The sequence below is a fragment of the Macrobrachium rosenbergii genome, chromosome 2 (genome assembly GCF_040412425.1).
Source record: "Macrobrachium rosenbergii isolate ZJJX-2024 chromosome 2, ASM4041242v1, whole genome shotgun sequence".
Lineage (NCBI taxonomy): Eukaryota > Metazoa > Arthropoda > Malacostraca > Decapoda > Palaemonidae > Macrobrachium > Macrobrachium rosenbergii.
The window spans coordinates 30,848,813-30,869,254 of NC_089742.1; the positions used below are offsets into that span (position 1 = coordinate 30,848,813).

General features: G+C 35.3%; 1 protein-coding gene across 1 annotated transcript; it reads right to left on the reverse strand.

The window, feature by feature from the left end:
* Positions 1-2,733: 2,733 nt before the first annotated feature.
* LOC136844611 (F-box/LRR-repeat protein 2-like) lies at positions 2,734-20,442 on the reverse strand. Its single transcript, XM_067113899.1, is given in 12 exon segments — positions 2,734-5,859; positions 6,183-6,326; positions 6,667-6,778; positions 7,053-7,074; positions 7,077-7,181; positions 8,185-8,335; positions 9,048-9,296; positions 9,696-10,255; positions 12,593-12,773; positions 16,723-16,914; positions 17,438-17,578; positions 20,424-20,442. Coding segments are annotated over 11 exon segments (2,052 nt in total). The 5' UTR covers positions 17,465-17,578; positions 20,424-20,442; the 3' UTR covers positions 2,734-5,550.

Sequence of the window (20,442 nt, forward strand, 5' to 3'; positions counted from 1 at the left end):
ATCAACAGGATTTGAAATTTGGGCTAAACGTGCAGAAAATGCTCTCATATAATCGAATTATTATATGATAAATAGCCTCTTGGTTGTTCAAGGACAATTAAATAAAAAAAATAATTACTGTACAGTATATTGCACACATTAACAAACATGGTTCCAATAATTTATCTGCATATTTTGGATATTCAAAATCAATCTGTATTTTTAAAGGCACAATTATTGAAGGGAAAAAATAGTCTGGTTTAACTATACGAATTGCCTCACTTCTCTGTATACAAAATAAATAGCATGACCCATTCTTACAATACTGGATGTACAACCAAAGCCAATTCATTCATTTGTAATGTAAAAATATTTTTTTTAAGATTTTAATTTATAACTGCTCCTCAGAAGACAACTACAAAGTTTATTTATCCATGTGCTCCAGTAAATACTAATCAGTTTTATTCCTATTTCTATATGAATTGTCACATGGCATCACTGTTATATTTGATAACACTTACATCACATAGAAGAAGCCTCTTTCTGATATAGCCATTGTATCAAAATAAAAATAAAAATCTCAAAAAATAAAGTCTTTATCTAAGACAATATATTGTATCAAACTAGAATAAATAATTAAAAAATATTGCAGGGCCTCTGTGTAATGCATTTATTTTATCAGAATATATTACCTCCCAAACAAACAAAAGGCCTTTGTCTGATACAGCTGCTGTATCAAACTAAAACAATAAATAGAAGTCTTTGTCCAATGCAGCCGCTGTATCGAACTGAAACATCATAAAAAAAAATACACCTGGAGATGAAGACATTGGTTCTTGTTATCGTTATTCGTTCAAAATCACTGGACAGATGAAGTTCTCACTCAGGAGCCTGTTGGTAAGACACACACGAGATATATAAGGTTATTATTATCATATTGACTATTATCATTTCAAACCAACCACAGAACTTCAAACGGAACTTATATAGGGTTTGTCAGAAGGAATAGGGATTAATGAACTCAGTATCTTTGGGCTGTTTCAAAGTGTAAGAGACAACATGAAAGAAGAAGGTATATTACCTAGTCATTAAAAGAAAAAGATAGAATACTTAGTTGTTACACCACAGCAAGGTCTCGTGAGATAATCCTCCAGCCAATTAGGGTGGATCCGTTCAACATGCATTCGATCATTGGTCTTTTTAGGGCAAAATACTGCATCCTCAGTAGAGTAAGAATCAATATTTGTAAGGGTGTGTCATCACTGATCTTGTAGTAGAGCAAGTAAGCATGTGCTTTCTCTGCCTTTCTTATACAGTTATTATGCTAGTCGCTGATCTTACTAGGGCTAGTCATTGTCCTTCATCCAACTTATTTTCACCTCGATTCTTCCTACCTTCCCATGATCATTCCATTGTCTCTTTTTTTATCTTAAGACTTCGTATCTCCTTTCTTTTTATTGCCTTTTCCCTTATAACTTTTAGGTTTCTCATACCCTTTCTGCTTTTCATTTTTCTTTTGTGACACTCATCATCTTTGTTGCTATTGTCTTTACCCTTTCCTTTTTTCCCCTACAGTAAATTTCAAAAGAGCTCTTCGTTACATGTCCAGTTGGTCTCTCCATTAAATGGTAGGTACACCTTCTGAATGGTAAAATCAGTCAAAAAATAAGATATTTGCTAGGTATGAGACAAATTTATTAGCCCAAAAATAAAAGTGATCCAATAATTGAGATGAAAGTATGGAATTTTGGAAATGTACTTAGCATTTTTTCATCTTACCTCTGTTTATATAAATTTCAGTTATAAATTTGTGACTGTATCTCATTCGGCTGTGATAATTTAACATGGACATTGAAAATTTTACTCAAACATGATACCATATACATATGCTCTTGTAATAACCACAATACCCTCTTGAGTTTTCAACTTCTCGAGTTTTCAACTTCTAACTTTCTGGCTATGCTTGTTACCTCAAAGCCTAAGACTCAGTTTTGCTATATCAGAACGAGGCCATTAAGTTAGTTTTTTATGATAAAAAAAAGAAAAAGACATATTGTATTCTACTGTAATTTGATCCAGTCATGGGAAAACCCAGTGAAATTATTCACTCGCCTTTGGAAGCCATCCCTGTGAGAGTTAATATTTTTACTCACTGGCCTGATTAATCTACCTGCTACCTGTAATAATAAACTCATCTTTTATCATGCCACATAACAGAATTGCCATTAATAAAAATCCAGGTGTATAAACATGCCAAGTTCATGCAGTGGCAATAATTCTGTTACTTTTCAGAAGCAATTTTCTCTTCTCATTTAAGAATAGATTTTATTATAACCAAAAGTATTTCAGGAAATACCTAACATGCCATGCAGTTTTTGGTGAACTGGGATATTATTATTATTTTTATATTATTATAAAGTATTTTGATAAGATAAATTAGGCATTTGTACGCTAATAGTAACTGCCTGCAAAATTTGTTCTTAAACGAGTCAGAGAAGCTTAACAGCCAAGCAAAAATGATATCAAAGGGAACAACTGAAAAATAAAGGGAGAAACCAATGCAACTGCGGCTGCAGGAACACTACAAACAGTTTTCAGTACCATCTACAGTGTGCCACTACAGAACATTTTAGGAAATGCCTCACTACAAAAAAGAGAAAACTATGAGTTCCATGAGGTGTTTGCTGCCAAAGGAGTTAATAAATGCAATCTATGTACATACTGTACATTACGAGGTGAGGGATAACCAAAGAATTTTCTCATATTAACTGTATTCTGAATCATAAAAGAACAAATATTTACACAGCTAGTACAGAAGAAAACTTAGCTGGTCCATAAGATTTACTTAAATGTTAACCTTGTAATTTTAACCTGATGACCTAGCTGAAAGGTACATACAATGAAGGCTACATATGACGTAATGTTGAAAATTACAATTCATACTCCGTTATTTGACAGCTGCATCATGGTATGTCCTAAATCACTCGAACAAATGCAGGGTGAGAACTCAAAGAAAGCAGTACCATGCTCTACCTCACTCTTTTGCAAGGAATAATTTATAAGGATTGATTTAGTCCAAAGCAGACAAGCCGCAAAATGCATAATCAAAACAGCATTTTAAAGTTTCCATTTTTCAACGCTGAGGAATGCAAGGCATGTTAACGCACTGATTTACCTCACATTTACTGAGTCCAGTATTCACCTAGAAATAATTTACTAGTATGGTTATTGTGTTGTAAATGTATTTAAGACAAAATATTAATTCTGGTTGTGCCTTTTACAGAAAAAAATAATACATCATCCATATTTTTAATGAATTTTTAAATAAATTTTTTGAATAAAGTACCTAATTCAGAACTCTTTCCTGAGTATTGATCCTTTAGTCATCTCATTATAAAATAACTGGACATTACTCAGTTCCTAAAAGGGACAATGAAATGGACTATAAACTGAATATTTGACGTAAAGTAATATAGTAACTTGTTACAAGAAATTGAGAAGCAACATCAAAAACTTTATATGAATAGAAATTTAAAGGTCGTACCCAAAAGCATTTCTCAAGTGAATCACCTTTGGCTATACAGACACCACCCTACTTTCAAACGAGTTACGTTCCGGACGGCTCCGGACGGCCATTTGTATGCTGAATTGCTTGTATGTTGGTTACTGTACTGTTCGTGCCTATTTAAGTACAGTATGATATAAAATTAATACAGTACTATGTTTTTTCATCCTAAAACACAATACACTGTACACACAGTACTGTATGTACAGAGTAGGCGCGCAAAACAAAATCTGAACTTACGGGTGGCAAAGGGGAGTGCTCTGAACACAATTTTAATTGTAATCCCCTTTGTTTGTATCTCTGAATGTTTGTGCTGAATGTTTGCAAGTATGGTAGTGTCTGTACATAATGGGCCCAAGATAAGCTAAACCTCTCAACCACTTATCTGATAACTTGACATTCATACCTCTTACCTGACAAAATACAACATTTACCCCCATATAAATTACAGATCAAAATCTTAGACAGTTAAAGACCACAAACAGAAATTCTGATTTATAATGTTATATGCATGCGTACATATCACCCCTCCCTAATCTTGCCTTCTATGAATAAATCATATAGCGTATAAAAGACCCTAACATGAGAAGCAGTGGAAGTGACAAAAGAGAATCTCATACATTACAACCACCACCCACATTCACTGGAACATTCAGAAAGACAATTGTTGTGTAATGAACATGAAGCAACCATTTGTAAAGAAATGTCCAAAATAAAACTGACTTTTTGATTCTGAACCTGACAATCAGGGTAAGGCAGTGCAAGTGTGAGGAATATTCATGGGAATATATATAACCTAGTGTTACCTAAAATTATTCAGTCAACAAAGAAGCCTTCAGGGTAATAATCCAATAGTTTAAAGAACCCATCACCTACACAACTGAAATCATTATGCCATTCCTTCTCCACTGCCATCATAATTCACCAAAGCATACATTATATCTTGTGATCAAAACAAACTACATGTCTTTGTTGCCTATTTAAAAATAGTCTACTACCTCAAAGTAGAACTAAATCTTTGACTGTTGTTATAAAAAATCTCATGAATGATTCTTCCTATCACATGTAAAATGTGTACAAGTCACACTAGTTTCATACTGATAGTAATTATCCAAGCAACTTCAAGAGAAAACAAAGACCACATAAAGGACATGCTGTGACCAAAGAAATTAACGATCAAAGAAAAGTCATACACTTGGCAAAATTTTCGATTTTCACTGACACAGTGGGCAATATATGAATAAAACAATTGTTTCCTAACAAAAGCTCACTGAATAATCATTGGAGATCAGATACCATTGTAATCAACTGTACTGCACCACATTCACAATGGTATTAAAAAAACCTGTAAATATGTTTTTGTAACGTATGATGTATACAGTGCTGTACTTCTCCAATCACTGCCTGCAGTTAGACCCAGTCTTGTTATTTAGACAAATAAATGATGAACTGGAATGAGTTAAAAGCCATTACTGGTCATCTCCTCATCTACAGCAAACAACTCATCCGATACTTACCATTTTATAATATGACTAGCTTTGTATCACAAGCAAATGAATCTACAAAATCCTAGCATGCACAACAAAGTAACTTATTTAGTAGCTACACTTAACCAATTTAATGCAGAATAAAAATACTGAAGCTATCAGACGACTGAGTGAACCTTTACAAAAGGTCTTTGGAGGGATTACTCAAGAAAAATGCATTGCACAGAGAATCACACAATGGTACTGATATACAGTAATCTACATTTTAGTGACCGACTTTGGTTAAAATAGCAGCGATTTATTATGAAACTTAGAATTCACAATTTTTGACAATACTGTCCAGTATTAAGTTAACTCAATATTTTCTACAATATGTTAGCACAAGATTTGTTCAATAAAAGTATCACAGCAGGCATACCAAATTAGCACATTTATACATACATCAAGGTACTACCTATGCAAACCAACACACAAAGGGTATCAGGTATTAATATCTACACGAAGATTAGGTCATTGTTGTTACTTGGGGTTCATGCATCTACACACTCTTTTATAAAAAAGATGTCTTCGCCTTACATTCTTCTTAGGCTTGGGGAGAATCGGAGGTGGTGGGGGAATGTCCGCTATTGACCAGATCTCCTCTGCAGCATCTTTTGGTCCCCTTTCTTCTACTCCTCTGTAGTGGAAGTTGCGTAAGAGTGGGATTTTCTTCTGGACTTGTCTGACTTGTCCCAAGCTCATTTTTGTACACCCACTTACATCAAGATATCTCAGTGTATGGCAGTTGCTCAGACTGTCCAATGACTCGTCAGTTAACTGGTAGCAGTTCTGAAAGAAAATTATTTTGCTTACAAGCAAGAACAACACTGCAGAAACAATTGGTTTAAGTTCTGTCAATGGAAAAATTATGTTTGAGAATAACCAGGGAATAAGGGATAAAACTGGCATAAAAACAAGATTGAGTTGGAAACACAGATGGGTAGCGAGCATGGATATGGATACAAATTAAGATATAAAGCAATGACTCTGAAAGACAGAGGGACACTGCAAAAAACTCTTAGTACTTCCTACAGTGTGCCACACACAAGTCACTGTAGACAGAAATTAACTGCAGGCCTACAAATCAGATAATATACGAAAAAGTTCCATACCTGAACATCGAGAATTTTTATACGCTTCAGGTGATGAGTAATAACCAACACAACATGGTCAGTTATCTTTGCACATTCCACCAGCATTAAAATCTCTAAACTGGGACACTGTTTTGCCACAGATTCTATACCCTCCTGAGCAATCTGGGAAAGAAATACAAGCTAATTCACCATTCAAAGTTGAAACACCATCCTAATGTTTAATACTGTATGCTACAACTATCTTGACAATATTCAGCTACTGTCAACTGATGTATATGTACATAAAACCCTACACTGTAGCAAAGTGCCGTTAATAAAAAATTATTAATTTTTTGCTGAAGACCAAACAGAATGTTAACTGAAAATTAAATCCCACAAAGCAAGGACTATTGCCCTTGAACATTCTGCCATCATGGAGTGACATTTTGTAAACAACAAACATTCAGCATGTCTAGAGAATAAATCGACAAAATAAGCAAAGGAATCTTATAACAATACATACCCCTTGGCAAAACGACAGATTAAGGTACTGTAATTCTCGGAATTTAAGAGCATAAGTTAGAGTGATATCCGTAATTTTCTTGCAACTACAAAGATTAAGTTCACGAAGACCTGTTGAAGAAACAAGGGTGGATGTTAAAAACATTATTTTCCCAGTGAATTACCGAAGCATTTCAAAACATGGAATAACCATCAACAGACAGTTGATTTTATATCTGCCCAACTATTTAAAGATCACAAAACTAAAGTGGGGACAGATCAAACAATACTGATAAAGGTGGGTTAACACATTAACATTTTATTTGTTGTACTGTATATGTAATCGTAATGCTTCTCGGGGAAAAAAACTGAAACTGCTAAGTGAAGTGGTTAAGTATAAAGATTACCTTAAGATTAGATAAGCCATACTAGAAGACTGTACAATCTCATCAATGTTGTTTTCTAAATACTTCTTGACTTCAGCTTCTTCTCGTATAATTCGTTCAGCCTTTAACCCCAGAGGCACTTTGAAAGGATCTGAAAAATGTCAAAAACAAGTTGCATTTGATCAAATGTATTATGACTCAGTTTGCCTTGTATGAATCAACACATCTTTTACAATATACAGTATAAACATGAAGTTTTCATAATAAAACTAATATTGTACATACTGGAATTTGAATTAGCCCTGGTCACTGACCAGGCCAATCTTGCAAAAGTTCAGAGTGTATTGCAATATATATGTTTACATTAACATGCATGGTCCCATCAGGAGATTACCACTTACAGTGCACCAGGAGGTTACCACATACCACACACTGCAGGTGGCATTAATGATTCTTTCCAGTGACCCTTCGGCCCAATACTACATATTTTCTGCGTATTATTTTTCATCATTTCCCTTTGGTCTCTTCCCACACAGCTTCAAACTTTACCTTGCTCGAATTTTCCATTTTAATTTACAAACATCCTTCAGGTGACTCTTACAAGTTTTAGAATACAATCAATGGTCTTAACAGATTACAAGTACTTTTTTAAAAAATAACATGAATGTATGTATAATATATGTAGTATATAAATTCACAATTCTAGTGTTGGAGGGTCTTTTCCTATTTATGAAAAGACTTCAAACCATCACTTGAAATGCATACCATTTTTATCCTCAATATCAAAAATATAAAATGTTAATGGCTACAAATGGTTGCACCACGAAACAAAGACAGCAACTGCTAATGTGTAGCCAGAATTGAAATAACTACTGGGTTAAAATTGGACCAGAATGTAGTTAAAAGTAAGGTTGGGCAGCAAGGTATGAAAGAAACCCTGAGAATGCAGCTGGGGGCCGAAGGGGCACTGCAAAAAATTTTAGTGGTATCTGTAGAGTGTCATCTGCAGGGTGATACTGAAGGTTCTTTGCACCATCCCTCCTGCCCTAGCTAAATTTACTTTTAATAAAAACTAAGCAAATAACCTTATTAAAATTACCAAATCCCAAATTTTATTTCAATTTATACAAAATACTAAAGATCTTACTACCTACCTCTTTCCTTAATACCAAAATTCTCTAAAGAAAGCTCAGCACTTGGCACATCTTTTTGGCCTAAACCATGACCGGCCAGACCAATATCTGAAACTGCCGTGCAGCCATTCAAGTAAAGCACTCGCAGTTGAGTTAATGACTTGCAGATGGCCTGTGTGATAAAAATATTTCATTATTTCAATTTGAAAATCTACTCTAACATGTTCCAAATTCAGGGAAGTATTTTTCACTAAATGTGGAGTGAATAAAACCTCAAGGTTTGCTTAATATTAGTTCTTCACAACAGAGTATTATGCCACGAATAAAGTAATTTTTGCACCTTTAGTACTGTATTTATCAGTATCAGTTAACAAGCAATTAGGTTAACCTTTTGAGATAAAGTTGACGTCATCAATATTCCCAACCAATGAAATTTTGATGATGTGACATTATCTGTCAACAAATTTTTGCCTAACTTCAACTCGTTATTTTGACTTCTTATTCTAAATGTTTCCTATTTTTTAACGTACTGTAATCAATTCCAAATATTCAGCTTCAAAATGATAACATAACTAGCATTATGCCATGAAAAACTAATTTACATTTGTAAAAAAATTTCTAGATTAATAGGTGGCCAATGTGATGTGTCACAGACAAGTTTTGGGACAACCACCCCCAGCCCACCAATCTCAAAGTGTTTGTTAGGGATTGTTCTGACTATGTAAGCATGTCCATTAATGGAATACCTTAACAGATTTACAGTATTAGCTAAACACAGGCATTTATGTATAAAAAAGGACAAGATCCATATATTTAAAACAAGGACAAGGTTCACTCCTTCAAAATAAAAGTTTATACATTCAAAAAAATACAGAAAAAAGTACCTGAACACTTTTATCATTGACGCCTGTGACACACATAGACACATCAAGGTGCACCAGGTTTGGTGCCATTGTAGCAATGCTGGCAACAGCACTCCACTCAAGATCAAGCGATGCTATGTTAAGCCACTTCAACTCTGGTCTAGGTTCTTTCCCAAGTGCTTCTTCAATACTCTCTGATGACACTGCTTCCAAATGAGAAATGTTAAGTTCTTCGAGGTACTTCAGCTGACGTAACGCTCTTATGCCATTCTGCAAAGTCAAATACAGTGTTCAAACAATTTTGTGAGTTGGTTTGATTAATCAGGCAAAATTCAAAATACAAATGGCTTATATTTCTACCCCAAAAAAGGACTTCATAAGATTAGATTACATTACTAAGCCTGCTCCACAATATGCATGCTAACATAAGGCCAGTTAGAATATACATTATATATACTGTATATAAAAGAGGACAATGTAATGTCACATATAACACTGAAGGGTCCAATCAGAATTCAACATTTTAAAATTTGAACATGGTACTAATCACCATTGTCTTGCCTTTACCCTGGACCAACCTTGTTGGGGGATACAGCTTAATGTTGCCTGTTAGGGAAAATATCTTCATGTTGAAGAAAATGTCAAACTTACAAAAATACAAAACCATACCTCAGTAATTCCGCGGCATCTTCGCAGGTTGAGCTTCTTGATGCACACGAGATGATCTCTTATTGAGAATACTGCATAATCAGTTATTCTTGAACAAAGACTCAAATCTAAATCAGTGATGCACTGTTGGTTCTTACATAAAAGCTGAATCCCACTTTTTGATAGTTGGTCACAAGACATCAAATGTACAGATTCTAATTTCAAACCTGGAACTTTGGATAGCTTGTACAGTGATTCACTGTCCACTGAAGTTCTACCTAAACTGATTTCTTTCAATGTGCTAGCTTTTTCTTCTATATAATTCAAAATGTGATCAAAAGTGAGCACGTGATCCGATGCTTTGACCCGCCCATCGGCAGGGTAAAACCTTTTAAATATAGCACTATGGAAGGAGATCTGACACCCAGCTAGAGAAAGCTTTGTCAAGGACCCAACAACTGATGTGAGCCGACTGAAGAGACAATCAGTCAGATATCTCGAACACGCCAAATGAAGTCGTGTGACATTTTTCAAGGCTGATGCAAGAGTCTTCACATCCTCTGGATTACTCAGCAGAGTACCTGTAAAAATTAATGAATTATTAGAATTTGGGAATGATTTTTCAGCTAAACTTTCAAAGACACTTAGTAGTTATGGACACCACAGCATATTCTTTTGTGTAATACTGTGCTTACTTCAACATACTAAACCTACAAAAGTCAATCCTGTAGATTCTACATGCAGATGTAACTAGATAAAAGAAGTCTTTCAAATGATTAAAGTTAGTATCTTTAAGCCACAAAATCTGAAAAGACTTGGTTTCACAATGTGAAACACAAACTACTGTACTGTATTTAAATTTTAAATTCTGCTTATATCAATCTGATTGGATAACTTTTCTGAATATTTCTTTTTTCAATTCACATACAGTATTACTTTAGTTGACTAATCCAATTTGAGGTTTATGAATCAACTTGGATTTGTTAGCAAGTAACTTGGATTTGTTAGCAAGTAAGACGTAATGTTTTATATTTGCCTACAGTTCTGAATGTATGTTTAAACTTGCTATGATGAGGTCAAAGTGCCTGTGAGAAGTATACTGAGCACTGCAAGTAACTATGCCAATCTAATGGCTTTTACTATTCTTTCATAATGCCACTGAGATGGTAAAGAAGAGGAATTTCATGAGTACAGTGTACAAATTAGTGAATAAAAATCTTATTTTACTCTTGCCCATGCCCATTACAGCAATTAGGGAAGATAACTGGTATTTAATACTTCTCAGGAGAACTGACTACAAGATACTGCTGGTTAAATGCGACAAACTTTTTTACTTTTTCCAGCATCCAAGCTGCCAGCATGACATAAACTAAAAGTGTATACATTTAGCAAGACCTGATAACTCCAGAAGCAAGACATCTAACAACTGAGAAGAATATGACATGCAACATGCACAGAGTAAAATTTACCAAGCATAAATGGCATCCAGACTCAACAATGGGCTTCATATATTCAGGTATTAATTAAATATATAAAGGTATAACCAATACAATAATGAATTAATGATGGTGACATTACAGTATAGCATCTAGCCTCCAAAATGCTTCCTTCAGAAAAAAGTATCAATGAGCACATGGCTTACATTGTCATGTACAAAGCTGATATCAGCTGAATGGTATTACCAGAGAGAGTTGTCATAGAAAAAGTGTCTCAAAAGCTAATACTTTCATTAACAATGAATCCTAAGGTAGAAAATCCCCAGTTGTAACAAAGATACAAACTTTTCATGACCTTCCACTAGCAAGGGGCTGTTTTGCTGCCTGTCCAACAGGAGACTCAAGTTATCCCTTGGGCTATGTTGGAGCTCTTCCATCCAAATGTGTGTGCCATGCATAAACTAGGACAGCTCTGCCAGATATCATTTCCTTTCTGAACATAGCCAGAATAAAGGTAAGGACCATGGTCCTTCAACTGGAGGTTTGTGTATTCAAACGGAAGAGTATAACTACTATTTTATAATATAAATAAGCCTGACTTTGATTCCACTTGTTCCCTACTGAAAGATCAAGGTGCCTACCTCAGAAGTTCTGACATCTGACAGAGCCATGGTGGTTTATGACTGACAAGCATACACTTACATGGAAGAGCTCCTGTCAAATGGGCTGGGCTACAGAGAGGTGCTTTTGTCACCATAATTACCTTCAAGAGCTCGCTTGAGGAAAATCAGTTAAAAAATAAATTTCCTTCAATTTTGCTGGGTCCGAATTGTAGGATTTTACTCGTATTGTATCTACCAATTTACTGACTGAGTCTGAGTTCCTAGAAAGTACGTTTTTGGCCTGAACTGTTAGGTGCCTTCTGAGAACCCATAAACTTCTGATCCCTTTCAAGATTAACAATTCTTCATCCAACTTTTTCAGTTTTCATACCAAGCAAGTCAAGTCAAGATCTATGGTAATATTTGATGAAAAAACTTGCCTTCAGATATAAATATAGACTTAATTGATTTTCCAACCTAAAGCTAATTGATACTTTTTCTGTGACCTCATTTTTTTATAATCATATAATTAATAATATTGCCCATTGTCATTTGAGACTTGAACATATCTTTCGTAGAGATTACACTTGATAAAATCTTACATTTTTAACTCTTCTTCAAAAAAGATAATTGTAGGAATAAAGCTTTAAATATTAACATGCAATTGCAACAACCATACATTGCACAGCTAAGTTATATGCATGTACTGCAAAATTTTAATATGGTATTGTTAACATTATGAAGCAAAATACTGTACTATCTTATATAGAAATATATCTAAGATACTATAACATCAAATTTTACAATCTCCAAGGTAATTTCTACACAGCAAAATATGTCAGCGACAAGCAATGTTCGGAATAGGGAAAGGTTGATCTACCTGGCATAAGGAGGTGTGCCAAACCATTTAGTCTTAGCTCCTCTAACTGGACACATGATTTTAGCAAACTGAGAAAACTACGTTCACTACAATCAGCATTCAGGAGCATCAAACTCTTCATGTTTTGTGACATCTTCCACCAAAGTTCTGCAAAACGTCCCTCAAAACTTACATCCAGTTCCTGTAACAAGTTAGATGCATAACTTTACAGGATAGTTTCCCAAAACAATCTGAAAAGTGCTAAAATTTTTCCATAGCCTTCATAAGATGTTCTAACATACTCATCACACAGTATCCAAATAAATACCCCAATAATAGCATATGAACACTAAAGTAAATGTACAAACAAAATAAAGTAGCATTTGAACCCACAGCAGATGCCTGTACTTGAAAATGCAGGCTGAATTTTAAAAGAATGTAGCACACTGCCATGAAACCTATCAATTATCAAAACCTGATATCAAGGTAACTGAAATTTTCTTCATTTAAGCACTTGAAACAATATGCAAGAACTATAGTAACCACATAACTAAAAAAAATAAAAAATAGAAATGAATACCTTTCCATTTACTGCACCATTATGCTTAGTACTATGAATTTACAAGTTTTATCCCAACTACAGTAATACATACAAGAAAGATTCCAATTACAGCAACTTGAAATTACAAAATCAGGAAACTCAGGAGTATATAATCTCTATTTAAGGTATACAGTTAAAATTCTTAACAGAATAACTGCAATCATTTCTTTCACTCAGAGCTTTCAACACAGTAAGTACTATGTCAAATGCTCACAGGTCCAAGAGAAACATTCTCTGTAAGGCTCATCCCAAGAACCAGGCTGAACCCTCACACAGAAATCACATAAATGTACCTCACCCTGTAATAAATTAAAAAGAAAACTAAATGTCTCTCATATATCACATGGTATTATTATTATTATCATCTGACCAGTGAGTCACAGTTCTTGACTCTCGCAGAACTGGCCCAAAAGGATTTATTTTCAAGTTTTGAAGAAGTTGGACAGTTAGGCAGGAAAAATCAACATGGAAGAGATGAGCTGTTAAAGACAGAATGCAATGGAGCCGGTGTCAACGGAAAGTTGCAAAGATATAACCACCCTAATACAAGAATTACCGTACAATGAAAATGAATACTGCCACCACAGGAAGGCTAAACACAAACACTGTCAACAATATTTTTCCAAAGAACGACACAACAACAGAGACCATAAAAAAGGAGAAACAACATCCTTCACTCTCCTTTCTACAAAATCAAATCCCTCTGGAAGTAAAATACAATACCTTATATAAACACAGGACTTTTTTTCTTGAAAATCTAAATGGTGAAAATGTAAGCAACTGAATAAAACAATAATAACACTCACTAGTAATGTGTAATATACTCAAGTACACAAAACACAATGTTGTAAATGGAAAAATGCACAAGATCACTGGCATTGTTTAGTTCTGTATATTATTTCATCCAAAGTCAACAGCCATACTTTTGGAGACAGATGAACAATGTGATTCTGTTGTCTATACCCACAGTTCTAAAGCTGTTCTTTCTCTCTTCTAAAACTTTGTGCCCTTTGTGCATGAATGGAAGTGATTTAATGTACTAGTTAAGTTATATTAAACAAATTCACTTACATATACTGTACCTTCTAGTTTCCATCCACCTTTGCTACAAAAGTAGCAATCAGTTCCTTAAACAATTTATTAAAGCCAGAATTGCATTGCCTAAAACTATTTAAGCCTACTTCACAGTGCAGAATTAAAAAAAGACTACAACAGCACAATACAAGAACCACTAATCATCTACTATTAACCACTAATCATCTACAAAATAACTCGAAATCTGTATTGTACACTAACCTACCTGACCTAAAGAGATGCCTTGAACCAATATACAGCGTGCGAAGGTTACAACAGTACGAAATCAGGGCTGCAAAATCCTCTTCACTCAGGGCTGAGTTAAACAACCCAAAACTACGTATGCAGGGTGCTTGCACTTTCCACACCCTTTTTAATGCACCTTGAAACTGAATATCCACCTCCTTGGGGAAAATGGAACACTGCATTACTGTGGTAATGTTCAACTCCTAATAACTGCATTAACATTAATACAAATACTTTACATGTTGGGTGAGAACTTTGCAGTCCTAACAGCAAAGAATGAATTACACACAAGCCTATTTTTCCATGCTATTGTCCTACAACATTCATGTGAACACAAACAACTAACCCTCCCTAAATAAGCTTCGAGCACCATTCAAGTTGAGAATTTGGAGTTCAGTGCATGAAGACAAGACAGATACAAAATCAGCCTCACTCATGCCAGTGCTGTGTAAGCCTAATGACTTTACTGCGCCACCTATGGATCTCAGCCATTCTCTCCACATCTCATTCATAGTCATATCAACTTCCTGCCAATGCAATCAAAATGTTTACTTTTCCTCATGGATATAAACCACAAAGTTGCTGAAAGTACTGTACAGCAGTCCAGTTCCAATAAAATTCATGAATTACTTTTGCAGTACCTCTGAAATTCAATTAAGTTACTTAGGTCAAAGTAAGATACTGCGAAGAAAAATATGTTACACAATAAAGCACTAACTGCCTTTCACCACTCAAGAGAAATATGGTTTCTGTAGAGAAAACATAGCACATCAATTATGTTTATGAACCATTACCTTAGTACACACATTAAAAACATGAATTTCATTTCTCAAACCTTGATACTTTCCATAACTTAAAAGAAAGGTCAAAGAAGCAACTTCCTCAATGTCACAATTTGTTTCCATGACACTGAGGCATGCTAATCTTACATAAATATTGAGATAAAAGTAGTGTTAGCTCAAGTTCAGTATCCTTCCAGGGTGGTAAGCTCGCCATTTCTAGAGCAATCGGAAGAGTCATGGCGATCTCAACTGTTTACAGAAATGAATACCACAATACAGGTTTTCCTGTAACAGTATACAAACAGCAAGCCTCTCTTCTTGGCTGTCATTTTCCCAGTCAGGAGTGCTAGGCTGAAAAATATCCCCCTTAACTTGCTAGAAGGTTTTGTTTCATGACCCCCAGAGTAAGTACAAAATTTTGTAGATTCAAGTACAGTAAAACCCCGTATTCGCGGGGGATGTGTAACCCCCCCCCCCCGTGAATAGCTAAAGTCCGCGAATCTTACAACCCCTCTAAAAACACTTAGAACTGCCTATTTTGATAGTTTAAACACAAGCCCTCTAAAAATGCTTATACCTGAGTATTTTAATAGTTTTATCACAAAAAGTGCATTTAGTCATGAAAATTATATGAAAATACAATAATTAGTGAATATTTCTCAGTGAAAAATACTGCAAATGGGTGAATTTTCTACCAATAATGGGTAGATACGTTCCACAGAGAAATCCGCAAATACGCGAGTCTGCGAATTGTGAGAACACGAATACAAGGGGTTTACTGTACCTCATATATAATGGCAGTACACTACACAGGGTTTTACCTTAAGTGTTCATGAACCTGCTCACTCCTCCTGCATACAGTAAGATCTATAAACCATCTCTATATTGCATACTTGTAACACCTAAAACAATAAAAATGCTAAGTAAATGGAATACAGTGTTGTTATACTCTCTCTCTGCTTTGTTATGTACATAACAGGGATTATAACTATGTACTTGGTAAAGAGCTGATTACATTACAGTTACAGTCTCAAGTCATGATTGTGTAAGAGCCTGTTGTAAGTGCAGTGTATTGATAATTGGGGTCACACTGATCCTTTTATTTGTAGTGCTGAAAGGTTTTTTATATATAATTTATGTTGCTGGTGTACTCAGCGTACAACAAGTTCAAGCTGTGTGTCTTTGGTACTTACTGGAATTTTTTTTTCTGGATACAGTATTTTTTATACATGTGCTTTACATTTCCATAAGTGAATGCCAAGTAGCGCAAGTTACCTCGAACCTAGGAGCCCTCTAATGTAGTTTTTAAATTCTGAATCGTCCTGTGTCTCAAAAGTTGTTTCATTTAGGCTTACAACATAGCAACTTGAAATGAATCCCCTACTTCAGTCACGTAAAGATATTATCATTTCAGTGCGTTACTGTATACTGTACGGTACATAGCCTACCTTAAACACCCAGTTTTGATAAACATTGGATGACGCTAAAAAGGTCTCCACAGCTGGAGCTGCATCATCCGTTATCATGATGGTAACTCGTTTGGCAAGAAGGGTTGATGCTGCTTCTCGCCATTGCTTGCAAACGCTCGAAGCTGCTAAAAGGTCGCTCACTCCAAGATAACAAAAAATACCTGAAAGAACCTGAAGAAAATGTTGGGTTTTGTAAAATCTAAAATCACTGACACTTCATATTGGGCAAACACAGTGAAATTTGCTGCCAACAAGCAGAGGCTACCTAATATTATAAAGTATAGTATGGACACTGAATCCCATAGTTACATTTCTAAATTTAATAGTTTCACCGCTAGACATTTTTAAATATGGGGTAAAAGTTAGAGTGGGAAAAGTAAGACATATGAAAGATAAATGGGATGAGAAACAGGGAAAGAAAAATGTAAGAGACAAAAAATACTGTCCATTTAGGTTGGGAAGACAAAGCAAAAAGACTATATTATTATCTACATTGCAACACAGAAAGGTAACTGTCTAGGTGGATGAAAAAATAATAAGTAAAAGTATATAACACATTAAAATAAGAACAAAATACTGTAATTTGACCTGACACATATATACACAATTTATGTGAACGGCATCATAGAAAAAGCTTTCACATACATTACAAATAGAGTGGTTCAGTTTAGAAATATTAACAAAGAAATCTTACCTCATATGGGAGACTATTAATAGACATACTGGAAAGTGACCACCTACGGCTCTTGTTGGATGACACACTGTCAACAGCTACACCATACCGACTCGAGTATTGTACTATCCAGTTTCATTAAAAAATCCAATGTCCCCCAGCCTGCAAGTAGATACCTTTTATATATTCAGAGTAGAAAGTATTTACAACTTACTGTACAATCTTTTACTTGTTTCAGTGAACATTACCAAGCAAAGCAGCATTAATGACATTCATGAAAAGAGAGGACTCCCAATCAGTTTAATGCCCTATCCTGGCATTACACTGAACTCCTCTGAATCAGCAGCAAGATTACATTTATGTCAACTCATATAGAATGACCATAAATTATACAGCTTGCAGACATACAAATAAAATTATAAGGATTTTTACAAAACTTTATTCAAAATTTATCATGATCTGTTCATTTCAACAATCATTAAAGCAACAAATGAACACTCTCCACACTAGTGCATTAAAATCAGTCTCTTCAGCTTTGTGGTGCTTCTTAGCAGTTCTGTTAAAGTGTCTTGGCATTGAATTATCAGTGTCACTCTCAAATCCATTTCATGGGTATTTACCTCCGTTGGGGGGGGTAGTGCTGTCAGTGCACTTCATGTGGTGCACTGTAGGCAATACTTATGTTTCTCTGTAGTGTCCCTTTAGTCCCTAGCTGCAAACCGTTTAGTTCCTCTTGCTGTACCTCCATTCATATTCTCTTTCTTCTATCTTATTTTCCACTCTCTCCAAAAAATTGTTTCATAATGCAAATGCGAGGTTTTCATCCTGTTACACCTTCAAAACCTTTTTACTCTCAGTTTCCCTTTCAGCACTGAATGACCTCATAGGTCCCAGTGCATGACCTTTGGCCTTAATTTGATATTTCATTCACTTTATGGATACAGTAAACCCCCCATATTCGCGGTCTCACTATTCGCGGACTCACCTATTCGCGGATTTCTCTGTGGAACGTATCTACCCATTATTCGTCAAAATTTCACCCATTCGCCATATTTTTCACTGAGAAATATTCACTGATTATTGTATTTTCATATCATTTTCATGACTAAAAGGACTTCTGTGATAAAACTATTAAAACACTCAGGTATAAGCATTTTTACAGGGTGTTTTTATGTTTAAACTATCAAAATAGGCAGTTCTAATTGTTTTTAGAGGGGCTTTAAGTATTCGCAGATTTTAGGGTGCGGCATGCATCCGCGTGAATACGGGGGGTTTACTGTATTTACAGAGGGTGACACAAGTGGGCACTTGAAAGGGTAGACATAAATGAGTTTGGGTGAATGTGTGCTATGGCTTGATGCACAAGGCTGAGATGCTGTGCTCAAGAAAAAGTAAATACTGTACCTCAAAATTGCTGAACATATTGAAAATAGTGTTAGGCTATAGCTAGTGTTCGTAAGAATTATTCCAAGAAACACCGAGTTCTCCCCCAAGAAAGAATTTATTCATATCTCTCACCTTTCTTTGTACACACGATGCTGTAACAGTTGAAATGTGTATGAAAAAATTTTCTGAAATTAATTAAATTAAAAAGCGAACAGAATTAATATTACAAGATGATTTCAGCAACTATCAGAAACAAATGAAAATTTCTTATTATAACAAGGTACAGTATTCTCAAAAACCAAAATATTTTCAGTTCTGATCTTGACAACATCTGGAATAAACAAGTTGCATTGCAGCACTTGTTGACTACTCGTACAATAAAAACTGGCAAGTAATTTCTTCAACGAGGAATAGTGACATGTCTCTCTGAAAGGTTCTGCCAATTATTAGTGTTAGATAGATAGATAAGCAACTGGCAATGTTACTGTCAAAGCTAGAACAAAAACGTTTTACATGAGGAAAATACAAAGAACTATATCAGGAAAGCTCATATAGGTGAAGTGGGCTGAGTGAAGGTTTCTTTTCATAAAACACCTTCTTCCATTGACATCCTTGCTAAGGCAAGTTAGGAGAGAGAATGTCTGAATGATGGCATATAAATTCAGGTTGGTTTACTGGGGCCAAGCTCTGGTTCAGGTGGGGCACTGCATCCTAAATAAGGTTAAGTCAGGATGTATCTACTTCACATGGTAAAGGCTGCTACTTTTTTTTGGGGGGAGGGGGTGGAGTGAATTTCTCTTTCTACTGATGCCAGACATGAAGGAAGCAGCATATGTCTCCACTTTTTGCCCTGACACTCAAAAACCTGTGTTCGTACTGTGAGTCCCTTCATACTGTTATAAACAGCTATGGATTGGGGGTAATTCTATATATTAGCTCCGTGCCTGCTTTTAACTTTTCAGCTGGTTTTTTTTACACTTTTAGGGGTTCCGATACTGGCGGTGCATCTGTTTGTTGTCAGCCAAATGGAATGTCCCTTCGCCGTGTTAGTACTGGCCTGGGGGGAGGGTTACCCATACGTTAACAAGTTATTGCACTTGCCAGACGGCTTGCCAGACGGGATATGAACTGTTCGAAACAGACGTACCCGTGCTCTGTCTTGTGAAGATCGCGTATGGAAACCCCTTGTTGGATGGACTTCAGGGGATAATTACAGGTTAATTACACTTGAGCGCTAAAGAGCGCCAAAAATTAAATGTAAATTCATAATTAGCAACCAAAAAACTGTAGAAAAAGTTAAGTTAGAAGACAGTCGCCACCATGGAGCTACTATATAGTTCCACCGGATTGGGAATATAAAAATGTGAATTGCCTCAAGAAAGATTGTGTATAAAACACATCCAAATCCTGGCGAGTAATTAATTTATCACACAATTATTGACAAGTAATTTAAGCTACAAGGACACATACGGAACCAAGAGAATGATTCACTTATAGTATATTGCTCAACCCATAATTGCTAACCTAACCTGGCTCTCTACTGTACAGCAATCTGTATTGGTATTTCATAACAACCTTGTCTACCTTTCTGTAGACCACATGAAGACATCAAGTACCCTACCCAATTGACATGTTCAATT